Below are 21917 nucleotides of genomic sequence, written 5' to 3'. Positions count from 1 at the left end.
GATTAGAGGGGTGTTCCCCCTCCAAGGGCCTGGTGGGGCTGGCAGACGATTCAAAGGAAAGGGGAATGGCCTAAAAAGACACTCTGAACCGTCAGCTACCAAAGGTCTGCAGTGAACCTGGGTTCTTGACAAGGCTGCCGACTGAGACAAGGTAAAGCAACGTGGCCAAACTTTCACATCTCATTTTAAAAAGAGGGTACTTTTCTCACACACTAAAAGATTCTTAGGAGGTGTGTCCATTTCAGCCTTCCATCAGTGCTTTCTCTGGATAATTAAATCCATGTGAGATGGATAAATATTATTACAAAGTACCTAAAAAAAAAAAACCGCTCATTATACTCGTAGAAGATTAAATAATCCAACAAGGTTCTAGAAAAAATAAAGTCATATCCTACTGATTCCTTGAGGCTTAGTTTAGCGTATCTTTAAATTATTTACCAGGAACACCTAATACCGTACTTTTTGTTTTTCCACACGTCTTAAGTTTGTATTTGTCACATAAAACACTTTTCTGCTGCGAATTTAAAATGTTAAAACTCGTGTAAAAGGTTTAACATCTCTCTACTCCCCAAACAGGAAAAAATGATAATCCGTCCATCAAAGTTCAGCGAGAAAGGATTCCATTCAGAAGGCCACCGCACCCCATGCTAACCACACACCCTTGCCCTAAGGTTTACAATTCACTCCATCTCCAGTCTGTGTTTATAGAAGACGCTGACCTCAGGGAGGCAGGAAAGCAGGTCTGGCAGAGAGAAGCCAGTCTATGCTGAACCGGACACAACGGCAACTCTGACACAAACACCTCGGTTTGGAGAGTGCACCCAAACCCATCATGTACGGATGGTGGTGAGGATGCCGACGATGATGATGATGATGATGGAATGGAAGGAAGAGGAAGAAGGAGCAGCAGGAGAAGGTGGGTGAGCCAGAGGAGAACAGCTACCATAATGATTCGGATGCTTTTCACCACGAGCCAGAGACTGTACTAAATATCTTATTGGCACTGTCTCAATTGTCACAAGGATGCACTGGGGCTGACGGTCGTACATCACTCCCATTCAATAGTTAGGAAGGGATCCTTAGGGGGACCTTAGAGCACAAGCCTACTTGGTGACAGTCACATGGCCAGTAGGTGGCAAGGCTGGAACCTGAGCGCCCTGGTTGCTGAGCCAATCTGTATAATCCCTAGGTCTCCCTGTCCATATGATGTATGTAACAATAACGTTTATTCATGCCCAACTGAGGGCCTGAATTTGACCCATGGAGTTGGTGGGTCAGAACAGCATTTGCCATTTGGTGACAGACAACCTACCTCGCTTCTAAATTACTGTGTAATTTTAATACGGATTTGAACAATGCAGTGGGAAAGGGTGAGCTGTCCCCTAAACAGAGTGACAATGAACAGTTCCAAGCGCCACCAAGAGTTCTCCGGTGCCCCGTGCTAGTTTGTACTCCACGGGAGGCCCGGGATGGGGGAGTCGCACACATGGACCACCGAGAGGGGACAAAGGTCCCAGGTGTGCAGAGATCCAAGCCCCTCAAATGATGGGGAGAGGATTCAATGAGCAGACAGTTAGAACAAACGGGCCAAGAGCAAGCTGCAAGTTGATCGGCACAGAGAGAAAGTTAACGGTCATCTGCCTACTTCAGGCAGCTGTCCTGACCAATTAACTACCTCACTAATTAGTGGGCATCTGGAATCGAAAACAAAACACAAATATGAGATGGGGAAAGTTTGTGTTCCCATCTAAGGGCAAAAACAATGCAGTGAACGTGTGGCTAATAATCTAGACCATCCTTTTTCAAAAGTAAGCCTACTCTCAGGGAATAGTAATATAGGTCGGGAGTATGTGGAATCCCTCCTATTTTCTGCATGGATGAGACCTAATGGAGACCCGTTCACAAAAATACAATGTAGAAAACTTAGGAATGTGCTCAGAGAAAAAGCCTACCCACGCTATTGTAAACTCCCATTCCGAAAATAAAGGAGAAATAAAATGAAAGGAAGAAACCTCTAATGAGGGAAGGAAAGGAAGGTACAGGCTCCACCTCCTCCTTATTTCTGTATCTGTAAAAGTAACAACTGTAGCCAAAAGGCTGATGAGCCCTTTTTTTTTTTAATTAAGGTATAGTTGTTTCACAATGTTGTGTTACTTTCTACTGTACAGTGAAGTGGAGCTCCCTGTGCTCTACAGCAGGTTCTCATTAGTTATCTATTTTATACATATTAGTGTATATATGTCCATCCCAATCTCCCAATTCATCCCACCCCACCACCATAAGCACTCTTTAAACAGAGAAATTATCGACTTTTTAAAAACCTAACAAGAAGTCATCGAACCTTTTCCTCCACGCCTCTGACCACTTAAAAAAATTCTCCCTCCACTGAAAAAAATAATGTATCTTCCATCTTTACCAACAATATACCCTGGTCGGGGAGGAGGGGGAGCTGTTACTGAGACAAGGTTGTGCGAAGCTCTTTGATCTGCACCCTGATGAGGGAACATTCCCCTCTGCTTCAAGCCAACTAATGAAGGGATGAAATTAGCTTTTATCCTGGGCACTTTCTTGAGCCAAAAAACATGCGCTAATCAGCTGTCCTCACTCATCAGTCATCTGGCTAATGACCTTTTGCCTTAAAACACTAAAATTTCTGAATGATGTGGAAACAGGGAAACACAAACCAGTTCCCCCTCTCTGGAGCGCGATGGATCATCTGGAATTGGAGCCGCGAATGTTATACAGCAGGTCTGTATCCTGGCAAGGTGATAAATCTGTAATCAAGACCCGCAAGCTCGGGCATCTCAATATGAACTTCATTACTCCACCACCGAATTATACTTTTTTAACTAGAACCAGGCCGGAAATGAACTCAACCCTTATATATCTTCCTTTATATTCTGCCTTGGGAGAAAACCATCGTGTAGGTGTGTTCCGAGTCCTAGTTAATTTCTTTAACTTTCTGAGTGCTGGAAAAGGAGCTTCCGAGGTCTTCTAGTCTGCCGATTCCAGAACAAAGTAGAACACACAGAAAAATCTTCTACAGGAAGGAATCTAGCCCTGGTTGGTTAAAAGAGGTTTGTTCCTCCTCAACAATGAAGCGAGAAAAAAAAAAATCATTCAAAAGGGGAATGGCTGCCGTTAAAGACATCTGCTAATGCCGTCCACTTTAATAACTCCCTCCCCCGGCCCCCAATTTTCCTCCAGCGGCGTCTACTTGGGTGGAGCAAATCTGGTTCTAGTTCCCAGGAACGGTGCATGTAGATTAGCCACAGATGGACACCTTCCTGACGGCTGCCCCCCATCCCCAGAGGCCTGAGGTGCTTAGGGATGGAAGATGCTTAGGAAATGGCTTTCCCTGAAAAAGCAGAATGGACAGGATGTGGGAGAAGAGATAAAGTAGACATTAAATTAAACATTCGTATAAATTAATACAAACCAAATAACTCAGTAAGCACGTGTATGCGCGCGCGCGCACACACACACACACACACACACACACACAGCCTGACGTGGCTCCTCCAGCAAGTGTCACGGGGCGGGGACTACTTACGGTAGTGGGGCTCCATGTAGCCATTCCTGGGGTCCATGGCGAACACAGCCCCGCGGTAGGGGACAGAGGGCTCGGCCAGGTGGGGCAGGGACCCATGAATCTCCTTCTTGATCAGCGAGGCCCTCTCGTCACTGGATGTCGAAGGCTCCTCACTGATCTTGCCGAGCCCCGGGACGCTCTGTGGCTGCATAGTGACTGCGTTTCTTCTCTCTCTGTGATAGGTCTGTCCAGGACTTTCATCCTCTGAAGAAGGAAGGGAAATGGAACTCTTGTGAGCACTCTGAGGAGCCATTCAAAACCCGTCACCAGCTAGGGCTCCCTCTACATCCATCTCCGGCCCCCCCAACCCCCCAAAAGAAGCCTATTTCTCATTCTTGGCAACTTTGAAAGCTACACCACAATGAGGGAGTCAAAGCCAAAACTGCTTAAGAATGAAGGTGCAAGATACACATTGAAGGACAAAGGGGAGCAGGAAATGAGCCTAATCGACTGAGATGTAGAGGGTCAGCAAATTCTCCTTCCTGGCTTACAGCTGAACCTGCCTGCAAGGCTTTCCATCAGGGACTTTCCTGTATCCCCGCAGGTCCCACATGGAACTGGAGGTTTCACCAGCCTGAGGCTGTGGAGGTCCAGCTTCCCCAGGTCTGAGGAAGCCATGCCTCTGGGTGATTCAGGAGGTGAGAGACCTCTGTTTCTCAGAGGAGGACCTGTTAGAAAGTGATCCCTAAGTTTTCGCGATTTGGGGTTTTAAGTCAGATTTGTGACACACTGAGAGATTAAACAGTGCCACACATGGGACAGAAAACCCATTGGTTCCAAGGGATAAAGATGCCAGTCATGGAAACCTACAGTGCCCCTCTCAGGATACCTCCTGCTTCAGCCCACAGAGCAGAGCTGAGAGCTAAGATGAAAACGGGATGAGGCTGCGGATATGGAGGGTGTCAGTTATGCTGATCTACGTCCGTGCTCTGGTGGGCTCCAGACATCGCTTCCAGCATGTAGGAAATGGCTTGATGAAATGCCAGCTCCCTAATACTTCTGTTCCCTTCTGTAAGAACTTTCCATCTGCCCACTATGGTTCTCTGCAAATGTGATTGGATGACCTTTCTATAATAGCAGATCAAAGAGCCGAGGCATAAAATCAAACCCAACTGGTGATCGAACCCACAACAAGTGGACCAATTCATCTGTTAGAATCATACACACACTCCAAACTACGCCCACACAAGCTCTGTGTTTAATCCAAGGCTGTGCACTGGCAGATGAGTGCGGATGGAAACAAAGCTGTCGGGACACTGCTTAGACACCTCATTTGAAAGCTGTTTCCCGTCCTGATCCCAAAAACAAAAACAAAAAACTGTATTTGGGTAGAAATAATAATACTGTTGTACTATTTAGATGAATAGGTTTTGAACTCATCTAATCTCAATACACAAACTTGGCTTCAAAGTATCCCCAAAAGCAGGTATGTCTGCCTGAGAGCCGCTTAGAAAACTGGAAAAGTATGCTTTAGCAGTTTCATAGTTCTTTTGACAAATTCAGAAGAATAGCTATAAACATGAATGAGCGTGAAAATACAAACTAAAGTAACAACTGCTGTTTCGTGATGACTAATAATCTGAACTACCTACAGCCAGTTGCAACTCCCACTTTTCTGCCTGTGTTTGGGACTTGAAGACATAAGCAATGTATTTTTTTTTTTTAGCCTAGCAAATGACTTCCAAAACCGAATAGGCAATGAGGTATGTTCTGGACTTTACAGTGATTTTGCTGACTACTGCTGGGTAACTGTGAAACATTATTTTAGCATTATTTTGTGCAGATCCTCACTCCAAAAACCTTGTAATGATGGGATAAATTATGAGTTTAATCTATCAAGTAACTACTAAAAAAGAAAATGGTGCAATCCCACATTTTCACACATTGATCTTTACAAAAGCAATTCCAACCATGCTTTTGCTGATTTGAAAACAAACTACAAAAACAAAAAACCCTGCATTTTTATTTTCCCTTTTGACTGATACTTTTAGGCACTGGTCCACTCTCATACTTCATTAGCAGTAAAGTTGCAGGCTATAGAACAAGGGTTTGCTGTGATGTAAAAGCAAAAGTGTCAAAAACTCTCAAAACTCTTAGTCAGTTTTATAAAAACTCCTATAACACACAAATGGCCAAGGTCATATTTTCCACTCATTTGCGCCTGCACAAATTTCCAGTTTCCACCTTGCTGCACTGAGGTGCAAATTCTGTAGAATGGACCTTTCTGGGAAGCCAGAAAGCCCCTATTAAGTGAGGCTGTGACACATAATTAGCATTCTCTGGGAAAGATGAATAACCAAGCCCTACTAATCTGTTCCAGGTTTAAAACAGGATTCCCCTGACTTAATCTTCCTAGAAGAAATTAACTTTTCTTCTCTTAAAACTGCATCCCTATAATAGAGTGAGTTTCTTAGACACGATGCCTTTACTGACTAGCATTTGAATCCAACTTCACGAATAACTGAATAATTGCCATGGTCTGACCATAGCCCTCCCACCTTCCGCCCCCCTCCCCGCGCCACCCCCGCCTCATGGGAGAAGGAAGTGTTGCAGGGTAAGTGAAAACGGGGGTATCTTTTTAGCTAAAAATCACTTTCTGCGTGAGACAATACGACGTGTGAATATCATATTATAACAAGAAATCAGCAGAGTTCAAACATTTAATACCGAAAAAAAAGAACTAATTCCCTTAGTAAAGTAAAATGCAGGCCAGAATTTTCTTTTTCACGTGGAAACTTTCATCAGACTGACTTTTACAAGAGTCCATGCTCCTACATTTTCACCTACCCTCCCTCTCCAGAAAATTCCAGCAGATGATTTCAGGAAGTTCATCGCGTGTACTGAGTTGATTCTGAGGGGCATTCAGATGAAAACTTGACAATACACCCGCCCCAGAATACAAACAGCTAAGAGGCTTGAAAGCATGCTCTCTACAGTGAAAGGGAAACTTTCCAAGCAATATTCCCGCCTGCTCTTATAAATTTAGCAACCACTTCAGCAAGCCAAAAAGACGAGAGCTGTCTCATCTTGCTCAGTTGAGCTGAGTTGTTCAATAAAGTTTGAGAGCGCAGACAGGCTACGCCAGGCCAAATTATTGACAGAAACACACTGTCCACCATGGCAACAAGCAGAAGTCAGCTGCAAAAATGTAAGCAAACAGCCCAGTCCTCCAGAAGCATCTGCCAATGGACTTGAACAGCCAAACACAAGGCGACTGTTCATGCCTCTCTCCGTTCAACAGCTGCAAGCTTGGGGGGGGGGGGTCACACTGAGACATGCAATTGACTAGAAAGCTTTAGGAGAAAATTATTTTCAAAACTGTCATCGGGATCCCACTTTGGACCCCCGCCTTCTGTAGAGCTGTGCTCCAGTGGAAGTTAGGGAATTCCTACCTCCCCCTAGGGACAGCTGCCCCCGTATCCCATTTTAGAAACTGTCCCAGATTTTCCAAACACATCCAAAGGCAGCCCACATCGCATCGGACACGCTTAGTGCCACTGACTCTCGAAACTCAAAAGTGGCTTCTTCGCCAACACTGCTTAGACTGTTTACGGCCAAGGTTTAAAGGAAGTAATCGTGTTGCCTGAAGCAGGACTCAGCACACACGCCTGTGCGTTTGCTCACAAACTCTTGGACGATTTCTCCTCAAGACCCAGGAAACAAGTGCTCTTTCGCCTCGGAATGGAGAGAAAAGTTTCAGACGATTCTTCCAATAGAAAAGGAAAACCCTGCACTGCATCACTAACTAGGAACACCTCCTGTCTCCCAGACAAAATTAGCAGATGAACAGCACCCGGTAGCTACACGTGCTCACCTGAAATCCTGTTTTAAGAGCATCACTCCTCTCTTCCCCCAAGATATAGACGACACAGAGCGAAAGAGAACAGAGCAATACTTACAACTCAGTCCCAGGTTCTGGCTAGCTACTTTCTGCAAACTTCTCTTGGTGGGCTTTCTCTAGCGGTGCAGACCCTCGAGGAACATTCTCGGTGTCCCCCTGCCTCCCTGCTCCCCGGCCCTCTGCCTCTCCCAGGCAGTGCCTGCTCCCATTAGAGGAATTAAAAGTGGTTGGAGCCATGCTAAATTTAACAAGCTCATTAGTATTCTTTCTGAGTGCTTCCGAGTGAACTCTCTCTATTCAAGCCGCTCTCTCCAGCAGAAGGGTCAGGCTGGCTAATCATTAAATCAAACTAATGTCACCCTATCACAATCAGCCCGAGAGAAGGAGGGTTTATTATTTCAGTTTATGCTAAATAAACGGTTTTACAAACGGTCCCCAAGCAAGGTCAACAGCAGCTTCAATTACAAGACAAACTTAACAAGAGTTGCAATAAACCAAGGACCCCGTATTGACTTAAGAACAGGCTCGACGCCACATATGGCCACTAGCAGGGTTGTACAGGAATGCATATTGGAAAATAAAGGAAGAGGGGGAGCTTCTTTCTTTGCCAGAATTTGCCACTGCACAGCGACTGCTCATTCACCTCTCCAACCAGCTAGCCGCTCAGCTCAATTCACTCCACACAAAGGCTGGAGCCCAGACCTCAATGGACCGAGTGAAACACGTTCAGAACTAGGCTCTCTATTGTGACTGAATTTCTTAACATCTTTTCAAAAAGCGGAGAATGCCTTGAGGCTAAAGGAAGAAACAGGCTAATGGTGAATTGGGAATTCAGAGCAAATTTCAGAGCCCTTTCCTCCTAGCTTTTGAGGTTGAAAGCAAGCTCTTTCCTTTCAAGTTTCAAAGTCCTTTTTCCTCCCGCAGTGTCACAGAAGGATTTGAAAAGAAGGTAATTGTGCTCGCAGTCTCCCTGATCAGAGCTTACGTCCTATTTCTGGTATTTCGGAATACTTCTTGCAATAATAGTGCATATAGCTCAATCCCTTAACCGGCCTGCACTCTGCAATTGCTCATTAAACGAACAATTGCGGGTATAAAATGCCTTTTATGTTCAAGGTCTGGATATAAGATAAGCATTCTAGGACTCTAAATTTGGTTTACTAAGGAAACTCTCCATCATTAAATTACAAAACTGAAGTCAGAATATCAGGCTTTCCCAGAAAAGTGGCACTCAGATTTCGGTGAGCCCAAAAGGCAGGGTGGCTGGGGGGAGGGGCAGAAGCCACAAAATGTTATTGGGGGGGGGGGGGGGGCGGGGGCGGGAAAAAAGACTGGATACTCAGATTTCGAACCGAATGGGACTCAAACAAGAAAATAATCTTTCCATGTTTAATAAGGTCTGAGTTTGTGAAACCTCATCATTTCCAAACTGAATGATATAATCAAGGGACCTTCAAATGGATTAAAACACGGGGCAGAGGCTCCACGGAACGCATAGAGGGATCTCCCCTGACCCTTCACTAGCAAACATCGCCCATTCCTTAAGGAAAGAAATAATCCTTTTCCGCCACAGACCCCTTTATCATTTATATCATCTCATTTGATCCTCACCAGAACCCAATGTTGCAGCAGGACAAGGTGTTAGGTCCAGTTTCCTGATCAGAAACAGGCAGCCACGTCCCCGATGAGTAAGTGATGTAAGAGGAATCCCAGCCATGCCTTAATGAGGCCACAAAGTCCTGTTAATAGGATGAGAGGTCTGCTCCCAGGCAGGTTTGGGGAATGATACCTGGATACGCACTCCCAGCTTCCACCCTAAGACCGTCAATAAAAGGGGGAAACGTAATTACATTTTGATGTATATTTTCAAATCTCTGATACTCTCCAATTAAGTTTTTGGCAACATGTCTACTCCTGGGAAGTGACACTCCCAGTGACAAATCCATGATGAGACGTCCTACCTCAGGGTCTTAGTACCATGAAGCATCTTATCTCCACAGGCATGACGACACACGCATGCTCTACACAGGCGGCGCGCGCGCACGCACACACACCCAGTCACATGCTGAGGTTCAACTAATGGCATCTATGTTACTGCAGTTTTTAATGTGCTCCCACAAGCCTGGGGTCCCACCTTCCTCTGTGAGCAAGAAACAGAGCATGGTTTTCTGCTTTCCTCCTGGGAAGTTGCCTGGCTGTGTTTGGAAAGAGCATTATTTCATGTTTTCCTATTATGCATTAGTTGCATCTTGTCAGCTTTTATTTCCATGGCTATTTACATTCTGATGTTCTCGGAATAAAAACCAATGGAATCCAAGTCCTCGCCTCCCCGTCTCAGAATTCTCTCTAAGACTTCAACCAAAGAGAGATCGGAAATGAAAGAGAAGAGGCTAAGTACATTCATAAGCATTGTAGAATTATGCCAGGAAGTTGGGGGCTGGGGGGAGAAAGTTCCTGTAGTTTTTAGAAGCAGAATCTTGCCTCTTGCCATCCTGACTGCAGCGATGCCTAAGCTAGCCGCCGCTCCCTAGAATGTCCTAGAGTCTGGCTTCCAAAGGGAGAAGCAGACAATGCCTTCTCTAAGAACATTTCCAATGCCCTTGGGGTCAGACATCGCCCTTGTGCGGCTACACATACATCTCCCCTTGACAATGAGTGATGACAGACAGAGTGGCCCAGATGGATCGGGAGAGAGCTCTCCGCTTTGTCTGCAACTTTTAAACCGACTGCAGGGCCTGCAACACGAAAGGGCTGCCGGGGGATTTGAAGCTTTGGAGAAATTGAAGTGGCTACCCTCCCTCAGAGATCACGGGCTCAAGGATTAACAGGGAGCTCTCTCTTCCTACTTTCATCAACCAGGAGATCCCAAAGGGGAAGGAGAGAAAGTAGAAACGCCCTCCATCAGAGTAGTACAAGTGCCATAACTGTTTTAACATTTCTAGAGTTCTTTTTGCCAAAGAACAAAACATAGTCCAGGCTGACCAAGATCCCACCAGCCCTTCACCAGAAACTACTTGCTCCCAAGTGTAGGTTAGGACTGAACCCAAGGCAATTTCTGGCCTCGCCACCTACTACTCCAGCTTACAGAGCTCCACTCAGCTTCAAAAGGGGCTCCTGGGATAGAAAGTGTGGAGAGAAAGAGAGATGAGAATTTAGATAAACTGAAGGGCAAACCTGACATGGCTGTGAGCTCCAGGGCAGCAGAGAGATCCCAGGTACCGGGAGCAAGCAGCCTCTTGCCTTTTTTAAAAGATGATACAATGAGGGCTCCTTGCCATCTGGAAAATCAGGAGCCGATCACACCATCAGCCTGTGTGAGGCCTCACCAGGCACGCCCCGTGGCCTGTAGGGTTTCCCTTCTCTTTCCTTGTGCCTGTCTCTGAACCCTCATCAATCAGAGGTCCACACCCCTGCCCGCCTCTGGGAGGATGCTTCTGGCGTTAATGACGTGGACAGCAAAGAGTCGTCGCTGCGACTTGGTCTAGCAACACCTAGCACAAACCCAACCTTACTAACGAGATTTCAAAGTTCCAGACAGAAAGCACTAGTTAAGCCCCTCCTGTACCTGGGAAGAGGAAAAAAAAAAAAAAAAAAAACAGACCAAAACAGGCCCTGAGGGCCCCAGCAGGCTCTCCTGTAACACAGAGATCTTCCTTACTTTCCACAAGCTCGCGAAGACCCTTCCTTGAATTAAGAATTCTAAAATGTCATGAAGCTTCTATTAGCCTGCTATTAGTTGCTAGTCGCTGCTTACAGAGTGAGTTAATTAGTGGCATCAAAGGCAGTACAATAAATTCTCAGGAGGGCCCCAATTTTTTTCCTTCTGCTTAATAGCGCATTTATGCCTATCTGTGAGTAACAGTCTCAAGAACATTTAGGTATTAGAGATTTCTTTGAGAACTCGGTTTGAGTCTTTCATAAGCAAAGACTGAAGAGCCTCTCTTCCTTGTTTTTCACCTACAGAGCTGAACAGTTAACTTTCCATAATGACATCTGCAACCCCAGTCGTCACAGAAACAGTGAAATGTCTGTTCACAAGGCTCGAGGGTCCAGGCTGCTGTTGCGGGCTGCATCCTCTGATGGGACCAAGCCTATCACCCTGGAGATCTACCCCAGCCCCTGTCCAGTAGGAGGATGCAGAGCCTGCTCTTCCTTTATTTTGTTTTTATTTTTTGGCCATACCATGAGGCACATGGGATCTTAGTTCCCCAACCAGGGACCGAACCCATGCCCCCTGCAGCAGAAGCACGGAGTCCCAACCGCTGACCACAAGGGAATTCCTGCTCTTCCTTTAAAGGCAGGCAGGAAAAAACATCTCTGCGTGTGACAGCTCCTTCTGGTCGCACTTCTGAATGGCGGTTCCCAGGTTCACACCCACCCTGTCCCCCTCCCTAGCATCACAGTCCCATTTCCTAACTTTTCCACCATGTTTTAAATTGCGGGGGTGAAGGCAAATTTAACTGGCTTCATCTGGTGTGTTTACGTTGCCTGGTTTTTGTTTTTAAAAGACTGGGTAATAAGAAAGGCTGAGCATATGGCAGTATTTATATTTTTAATAACATTTTAAAGACCATGCTTACTCCATGGCAGGAATCAGAGCCACCTGGAGAGTACATTTAAATATCAAGAGAATATCATTACTGTACTGAAAGGAGCTGGAGGCTCCACCTCCACTGGGACAAGATTAGGGATGGTACAAGGGTGCTCACTTCTGCTGACTCAGCCTCAGGCAAGGGTCAGGTTGCTACCACAGAAGCTCCCTCTAGCCACTCCCCACTTTGACCTCAGCTATGAAATGTGCATTCGAGAAACCCAAATCAAAATACCACAATTTGATTCTTCACACTTTTACTACAGGTAAGTCTACTTCTAGTTAGCCACAAGTCTGCAACTTTAGGAAATACTTTCCGGGAATGGCTCAGATACTATGTATGAGTAAAGCCAGAATGGTCACAAAACCTAATCTCCGCCAGAGCCCATGTTCATGGTCACAGCCAAGACAGGATGCTTTGGTATCCCCGCTGCTCTCCTCTCCTCTGACCAACCAGACAGGGCAGACACCAATCACCCAGCCTCCTCTGCATGAGACGGGGGACCAGGACACAGCCAGACTTTTCTTCTGCCCTTTTTCTAGCTTTCCAGACACGTTCAGAACTTAATGTCCCAATGCCAGGGGAATGCATTTTTATATTCAAGAAGTCCCAGTAAAAGCGATTAAGGAAACAAATAAAAGATCAAATTCATCCACCCTTCCAAAATACAAGTAATTTTAGTCTCACTCATTCTTCCAACCAATTCAAATCCATTAACCACGTACCAGTGAAATACAGCTAACACTTGCTTACTATGAGGTAAGGGAGGACTTCACCTGTCCTGTTTACTCTTCACTGTAACTTGATCAGAAAGACACTGTCATTCTGCTCATTTGCCAGAGGAGAAAACTGTGGCACAGAGAAGGTGGGTTACTTACCTAGGTCACACAGCTGGTGCAAGGGCAGAGCCTGGAGCCCAGGCAGTCAGACACTAAAGCTCCCACTTAAAAGATCTGGCTATAGGACCTCCGTACTCAGCGACGAGAAATATAAAATAAATTTGAATTTGAATTCTGACCAATGCCCTAAAGCATAGGTCTGTGAACTTCACAACCACCCAACTCTGCTGCAGCATGAAAGCTGCCAGAGACAAAATGTAAAGCAATGAACGTGGCTGTGTCCCAATATTTTATTTACAGACACTGAAATTTGAATTTCATGTAATTTTCACACTCTTTACATTAAAATGTAAAGAGCCATTCTCTGCTTGTGGGCTGTACAAAAACAGGTAGCAGACTGGATTTCGCTACCCGGGAGACCAACTACTACCCTGAAGGGACTTACACACATTTGCTAATAAAGCTTGCACCCCAAAACAATGAGGGATATTACAGTAAAATTGTAAAAGCAATAATATTGAGTGTTAGGAAGGAAACAAAGGGATAGTCACTTTCTCACACTATTAAAATATTTCCATAATTGGCTGTATCAAATGACCCCACTTCCAGGACGTATCTTAAGGGAAAAAAATTAGAAAACAAGACAATGTATATTCAAGGATATTCATCACAGTGTTATTTACAATAGGGAAAACTAGGTAACAAAATTAAAGTCTATTACGTTATGAGAGGGTGGAATATTGTCATAAAATACAGTATAATCAAGGAGTTTAATGAATATAGGAAAGAATTTCACTGAGTGCCAAGTACTGTTCTAAGGGGTTACATGCCAACCCTATGAGGTAAATACTCCTGTGATTCTTATTATACAGATACAAAAACCGAGGCAAATTTATCCAAGAAAACACAGCTAGAAAGAAGCAGAGCCTGAATTGAAATTCAGAGTCTGCTCACCCACCAGACTACTGTGCCGCCACATTTTTTAATGATTCAAGTTTTTGGAGGAAGGAAAGGTGGGAAGAAGACAAATATATATTTCTATATAAAATTTTTTTAAGTTTAAAAAATGCACCAAGATAGCATGACAATATTTCTATGGATTATTTTTCCTTTATGTTTCTGTATTTCCCAACCACTTTAGACAGCAGAAATAACCGATTTCTTTTACTTCTGGTTTTAATTCTATCCTAAGTGTGACCTTTGCGATAATTCTCTAGAGAAGTCCAAATTAAGCATACATATATTGAAAAATTATCCCACAAGTTTATCTCCCATAGTCTTGTTTTAAACTATTTATCCCACCTCATAAGACTATAAGAGCCTGCTAGGCTATTTTTACACGTATTATTAATACCTTACAATGATACCGGGATTTATGGAGATCTCAATAAATTCATTTATTTAAAATTATATGGGGACTTCCCTGGTGGTGCAGTGGTTAAGAATTCGCCGCCAGTGCAGGGGACACAAGGTTTGAGCCCTGGTCCAGGAAGATCCCACATGCCACAGAGCAACTAAGCCCATGCGCCACAACTACTGAGCCTGTGTGCCACAACTACTGAAGCCTGCATGCCTAGAGCCCGTGCTCCGCAACAAGAGAAGCCACCACAATGAGAAGCCTGCGCACTGCAACGAAGGGTAGCCCCTGCTCACTGCAACTAGAGAAAGCCCACACATAGCAACGAAGACCCAACACAGCCAAAAGTAAATTAATTAATTTTAAAAAATCATATGGCTTTTAATTATTTAGTATCTATACACGAGAGCCCTCCAAACAAATAGCAAAAATGCCCGAACATCCCTTCCTGCTAAATTTGGGAATTCAGCTTTCACCAGGACACCCCCCGAAAGGTAGAAAGGGAAAGTGTATTAGAAATGATCATTAAACCATGGCTGCTGCTCACATTCACTGAGCTTGTACTAAAAGCCAGGTCTTGTGTCAAGTGCAAAGGCATTAATCCCATTGGCTGCTCACAGTCTACCAGGTACTCAGTCACATCACCCCAGTTACTCAGGTAAATACCCTGAGCCTTAATAAGTTTAAGCAACCCGCTTCTAGCCATCCTTCAGGTAAGCGCCAGGTCAGTGGGACTTTCTCATCTATTATAAATGATGAGTAACTCCTGCAACGTGTCTGCTACAAAGTCTCTGAAAGCTGAACACTGGTTTGCTGGCCATGTCTTAATACGTATAGGTGAAGATGATCTTCATTGTTAAAATTATCCTACCTCTTCCTATAAAAGTTATCAGGAAAGGATACGTCAGTCTGTAACCAAACGACCTGTTAGCCAGTGTCTCCAGGTTCTGAACAGCTATTTGTGCACAGGAATATTTACCACCATCTTCTAGGGGATTGTGTTGCGCGCTTAGATGCCAGAAGCTGTCTGAGTATTTGGTTTGTGTTCAAGTTAACAATAGCGCCAACAGTTAAAGCTGTATGTAGTTTATGGAAAAGGGCATATGTCCAACAGTTAAAGAAGCATATGTTTTATAGAGAAGAGGGGAAAACTTGTGCTTGGAAGCAGCTTTGCTTGGATTATTTACCAACAAATGAAAGGCCCGTCATGCGGCCCCAGAGTATACTCCCCCTCCCACAGGCTAGAAAGGAATGCATACGAGTCAATAAAACCAGGGTCACAAGGAGCAGAGACCTTCTCCCCCAAGAAAGATTATCGAATTATAGCAAATTTCAGAAAGTTTTCTCTCTTTTTTTTAATCGAAAACAAAGCCAGACTCCTTCTTAAAATGCACTATTAGGAATTGTAACCGTTCCTAAAAGTGCCAGATAGACTTCCATCCACGCAATATTAAAACTAACAAGCATCTTTTCAATTTCTTTTAATGATGGGGTATGCAATAAAAATACAGCAGTGCTTCATTTAGCCAAAGGAGCTGAAGCAAAAAGTACCAAAATAAATAAATAAGAAACTTACATGGGCCACTTACCAAAAATAAAATCATTTAATTCAACCTTTTACAGGAGGCGCGCATAGTATTTTGAAAGCAAAAACTTCTCATAACACAAACCTCCACTTAAAAATCACTGCCAGGGGCTGGAACCAGGGTCGGGTGTTATTTCTTTTTCAATTTATTTTTTAATGTTTGGATATTAATGACATCAACTGCCCTATCATGTATATATAATAAGGCAGCATGGTATAATAAAAGGAGTTAGAAAACCTGGGTCCCAGACCTGCCTCTAGCATTCATGGGTGTGTGACCCTGGGTAACTTAAAATATATCAGATCGTCAGTTGCCTCACCTAACGGGCAGACAATAAAAACTGCCCCACTTACTTGCAAGGGTTTCCTAAGGGTTAAATAAAATATGAAAAGGATCTTCATAAATTATGGCGTTTAGGAATGCCGGGTACCAGCACTAATATCCTCATTATCTGTTTGATAACTGTGCAAAGCAGGACAGTGGGCTGCAAGTGCCCTGGATTGGGAGGTGAGTGGCTGAGTTTCCAGGCCTCATTCTACTGCTACATTGGTTGACCTTCAGGCAAGGTACAGAATTTCTCTGGGCTGCTGCTTCCCCTTATACAAAATGATCCATCACCAACCTACTCCACCCAGGTTCTCATACATGTCCTAGGACAAAATGGGATGACGCAGAAAAACCTGTACGGGAACAAACCAGTACACACCTTCACCAAGAGCCAGGCTGGGTGTCTTGGGAGAGAATAATTGCTGTCTCACACAACCAGAAAGAGGATCCGAGTTAATGACCTAACATTTAACTTGCCATCTCCTTCACCCACTTTTTTTTTTCTTTTTTGGCTGCGTTGGGTCTTCGTTGCTGTGCACGGGCTTTCTCTCGTTGTGGCAAGCAGGGACTACTCTTCGTTGCGGTGCCTCGGGCTTCTCCTTGTGGTTGATTCCCTTACTGCGGAGCTCGGGCTCTAGGTGTGAGGCTTCAGTAGTTGCGGCACGTGGGCTCAGTGGTTGTGGCCCACGAGCCCTAGAGTGCAGGCTCAGTAGCTGTGGCATGAGGGCTTGACTGCTCTGAGGCATGTGGGATCTTCCTGGGCCAGGGCTCAAACCTTTGTCCCCTGCATGAGCAGGCAGATCCTTAAACCACTGCGCCACCAGGGAAGCCCCTCATCCACTTTTTTTTAACATATCTTGGATCAGGCCCATAATCAACATTTACAAAGTATGCCTACTTGAAATTTTCATTGAAAATACAATCTCTTCTCCACTTGGTTTGCTACAATGACTTGAGACACTTGAACCTTTCCAAGAAATCCATCTGCTATTCCTCCATGAACAATACTTACTAAAAATGATCAGGCAAATTCTCTTAGGACAATTGTTGGCAACTTACAGCCACTGACTTTCTGTGTGGCCTGTGTACTAAGAATGGATTCAACATTTTCAAATAGCTGGAAAAAAATCAGAAGAAGAAGAATATTGCATGATACATGGAAAGTATATGAAATTCAAATTTCAATGTCCATGAATAAACTTTTATGGGAACCTAGCCAGACTTACTCATTTCCATATTGTCTATGGCGGTGTTCTCCCTACAAGAGCAGAGTTGAGTACGACAGAGACCGAAAGGCCCATGCAAATCTTAGAATATTTACTAGCTGGCCCTTCTGGAAAAAGCGGGCCACCCCCTGACTTTCCCAGGTCGGGACCCCCATGGCGAAATGATGAAGCACACCTGAGAAATACATATCTAAAATAAGGCAGCACCATTTCAAAGCAATAGCACTGATGCTTCCAAACCTTAAGGTGAGTACTAACATCAGCCTACTTTACAGATGAAGGAAACAAGCTTAGAGAGACTTACCCACAGTCACAAGTCAGAGAGATGGCTATCAAATCAGTTCCCTATGATTCTAAATCTGACAATTTATACGGTGGGGAAAGGAGGATTTTGACCTTTGGCATAAACATAAAGGTAGAAAACATTTCCTGCTTCCTCTCTCAGTGTGCTAAACACTGGGGTAAGTAATAAATTTTAAATAAAAAATCTGAGACGTGTGATTAAATATCGGTTTCCTTACCCAGCTTAAGGTGTGTCTATGGTTGTTTGACTTTTGTTCTTTTCAGAACAATCACAAAACAAACAAGTACACTTTGGTCAAAAGTGCCACCCTCTTCCAGGAAGCTGAAGGTAACAGAGGCCATTTCCCATACCTCAAGCTACTCAATGTGTCTTTTTTGAATACAAGGGAAGGTGTCCTCTGCTGAGCCAGATATAATCCCTAATGATCTGTTTTTGAAGGCAGGATGAGCCAGACTGGCATGTATTTTCATTAATAAGAATGGAGGGACTTCCCTGGTGGCAGAGTGGTTACGAATCCGCCTGCCAATGCAGGGGACACGGGTTTGATCCCTAGTCAGGGAAGATCCCACATGCCGCAGAGCAACTAAGCCCATGTGCCACAACACTGAGCCTGCACTCTAGAGCCCATGAGCCATAACTACTGAGCCCACGTGCCACAACTACTGAAGCCTGTGTGCCTACAGCCCGTGCTCCACAACAAAAGAAGCCACCGCAGTGAGAAGCCTGCACACACCAACGAAGAGTAGCCCCTGCTCACTGCAACTAGAGAAAGCCCTTGCGCAGCAATGGAGACCCAATGGGCCAAAAATTGAATAAATAAGTAAATAAATAAATAAATATTCTTAAAAAACTAATAATAAGGATGGAGGAGGTTGCTTCCATGTCCATGCCCATCAACAGATGAATGGATAAAGAAGATGTGGCACATATATACAATGGAATATTACTCAGCCATAAAAAGGAATGAAATGGAGCTATATGTAATGAGGTGGATAGACCTAGAGTCTGCCATACAGAGTGAAGTAAGCCAGAAAGAGAAAAACAAATACTGTATGCTAACTCATATATACGGGATCTAAAAAAAATGGTACTGATGAACCCAGTGACAGGGCAAGAATAAGGATGCAGATGCAGAGAATGGACTGGAGGACATGCAGTTGGCGGGGGGGGGGGGGGGGCGAAGGGGAAGCTGGGACGAAGTGAGAGAGTAGCATAGACATATTTACACTGCCAACGGTAAAACAGATAGCTAGTGGGAAGTTGCTGTATAACAAAGGGTGATCAACGTGATGATGGGTGATGCCTTAAGAGGGCCAGGACAGGGTGGGTGGGTGGGAGGGAGTCGCAGGAGGGAGGGGATATGGGGGTATATGTATAAATATAGCTGATTCACTTTGGTGTACCTCAAAAGCTGGCACAAGAGTGTAAAGCAATTATATTCCAATAAAGAGCTTAAAAAAAAAGATAAAAGAAAAAAAAAGAGTAGCCCCCACTCTCCACAACTAGAGAAAGCCCGTGTGCAGCAACAAAGACCCAACACAGCCAATAAAAATAAATTTATTAAAAAAAAAAAAAAAAAGGATGGAGGAGGAAACTGCAAGCATCAAGTCTGGAGATTTCCTGTTCCCACCAAATTGGAAATCTCCTGACCAGAAGGCAAAAGCAAATTCAGTAAGGGTTCCGAGACAGAGTGTTTCTGTAGCTCGTGTGAAAATTGCATTGCGGGGGTTTAGAGCTGGCTGAGTTAACACGAAGCATGCAAACCGGCCTGGGCCAGCCATTCTCCACACTGGGTTCACACAGGTGCATCCATGTTAAGGTCTCCAGGCATCCCAGCAAAGCAGACCAGTAAAAACGAATGGCTGCTGCCCTCACAGCCCTGATGACTGTGATCTTTCTAGACATGGAACCACCTGAGACAAGAAGCACAGGCCACAGGACTGATGCTGTGGACCAATGGACAGTTAAGTCAGCGTCAGGTGGAGCCTATTGAACAGGAAAGGGAGCCTGTTCAGCTGTTGGATGTGGGCGTATAGACCAAGCAGACGTTCTTGAAGGAGGTTTGGACAAGATCCGGTTTAGGAAAGTCTTCGCTGAGTTTCCTCTAATTCAGACTTTCAAAGAGGCTGGTCAGCTTCCTCCTAACCCCTTGGGAATACATTCAACACAGCAGCAGAGTATTAATAATGACTCTGAAGCTCCAAAACTTTGTGCGTTGGGTTTGAAGGCACCTGTATGACTTTTGTTTATTTCTTTTTGCACTTTTCCTTCTTCTTTCATTCACATCTTGCTGACACAAGCAGAAATCCCTCTTTCTTGGCAGAAAAGCTTTACATTTCCTGCCAAGCCATTCAGATAAAAATTCTTCCATCCTCTTCTCATTGCCTGGTCCAGTTCTACTAAAGCCCTCAAAAAGAGTTGGAGGAAACAGCAACCGAAACACATAATCCAGGCACTTTTATTGTGTTTGACAATTTTATTAATTCTATTGGGTCTCTTTAGTCCATTCTATCATTTGCAGGGAAAGGAAAAAAACCCTAGTATGGTCCAGCTAGCAAATGTAATACCCTCCTCCCTATAAGATGAATGCATCTCACAGCTCATTCAACCACTGCGACTTCAAGCCAGAGAGAAGTTACCTCCCCTGGGCTCTCAGGCAGCCAGCCTCACAGAGTGATAAGTGAAGGATGCTCATCTTTATTTGTCTTCCTTCCTGTGCATTATTGGCTCTGGACACCTGGGGAGGCGTGGTCCAGAAGAGAAAGAGGGAAACACATTTTTCTATTCTCAACCTAATCTCCAAAGCTACGCCACAAACCGGTCCAATAACAACAGTATTCACACATTACGGATCTACCATCCAAACACTGATTCTCTGCAATACTGACCTCTTTCTATAAAAGTCAGGCCACAGTCTTCCTTGCCAAGGGCTTCGTAAATTACTCGGAATCAAACCAGGACAGGTATGTATCTCTACGAGCCTGCCTTTCCTTTCATTCTGCTCCTTGTCTGTCCCATATTAAAGAGTCCTCTACCAGCTCACCTTGACTGTCACCTCCTTCCAGGTGTTGGCGAGGAATGTTCTCCTCCATCACCAACCTGCCTCTGTTGTGTAGCTGCCTCTTTCTGCTCAACTTTTCTCCAACGAAGTCTTCACTGGATTTAACACCGCCTCCATCCAATACACCATCTCTCTTCTGTATACACCAGAACCATCGAGCAAATCCTAAACTCTCCTGACCCCAGTGTCTCTTTTTCTTGACCTTCTGTGGCTCGCACCTGCCTCCTGAATTTGTCTGTAAGGTTTCCAAAAATTCTCATCTGGCCAATTTAATGGCTTCCTCTCTGCGCTGATGCTTCAACACAAACTTCCACTTACTCTTTTCAAGTAACCTTTGTGTAAATGTGAACTTATTTACAAAACAGAAACAGACTCACAGACATAGAAAACAAACTTATGGCTACCAAAGGGGAAAGAAGGAATTAGGGATGTATGAGGAGTTTGAGATTAATAGATATACACTGCTATATATAAAATAGATAAACGACAAGGACCTACTGTATAGCACAGGCAACTATATTCAACATCTAGTAATAATCTATAATGGAAAATCTGAAAAGTAGATAGATGATAGACAGATAATGTAGATGTGTATATCAATATGTATCTGAATCTGCTGTACACCTGAGCCAACATAACATTGTAAATCAACTACACTTCAATAAACAAATAAATAATAAGTTTGAATGGCTCCAAAATGTGAATATCCCACGCCTGTGTAAATTTGTTTAATGGGTCAGTCTGGATGGACTTGAAATTCATTGTGGGGTGAAAAATCAAAGTCTGTGTAAAAATATAAGCTCTAATTTAATAGCATAAACAGAAAATAATCAGTAAAAAATCCTATACATACACTTGCACTATGAGTTTTGAAAGGTGGTGTTTTAACATGGTTGTATAATTCCATGTTTCAATGCATCTAAGAAATCTAAAAAGAAGTTTAGATTTATGCAATGAAACTCCACATTCTAGGAGCAGTTTTATTAGTGCAAGAGAAAGGAATAAAGAAATGATGAAGGAATTAAAACTTACACATAGATTGCATTTCCTGACAGGTAGAGCAAATCAGTAGAAAATCTTTGGCTTTAGCATAACCTTACTATAGAAACCATAGAAGCCACCAAAAGTTTTAGTAAAATACTTCCTTACCTAATGCGAACTGTCTTGCTATGTGTTCTATTTGAAGGTTTTA

The 21917-nt window shown here is 44.0% G+C and overlaps 1 protein-coding gene across 3 annotated transcripts in view; it reads right to left on the bottom strand.

The window, feature by feature from the left end:
- The window catches only part of GLI3 (GLI family zinc finger 3), a 289281-nt gene that overhangs the window by 191029 nt on the left and 76335 nt on the right, over nt 1-21917 (bottom strand). For 2 of the 3 annotated variants that reach the window (XM_057731922.1, XM_057731920.1), the window contains exon 3: nt 3554-3796. In XM_057731922.1, the coding sequence (XP_057587905.1) occupies nt 3554-3796 (243 nt within the window). Of the gene's footprint in view, nt 1-3553; nt 3797-9044; nt 9249-10607; nt 10646-21917 lie in introns of those variants that run through there. The other variant, XM_057731923.1, reaches the window with a different exon arrangement.

The sequence above is a fragment of the Hippopotamus amphibius genome, chromosome 4, assembly GCF_030028045.1.
Source record: "Hippopotamus amphibius kiboko isolate mHipAmp2 chromosome 4, mHipAmp2.hap2, whole genome shotgun sequence".
Taxonomy (NCBI): Eukaryota; Metazoa; Chordata; class Mammalia; order Artiodactyla; family Hippopotamidae; genus Hippopotamus; species Hippopotamus amphibius.
Note: the sequence above shows the minus strand (reverse complement) of the source record. Positions and strands in the feature narration are given on the sequence as shown.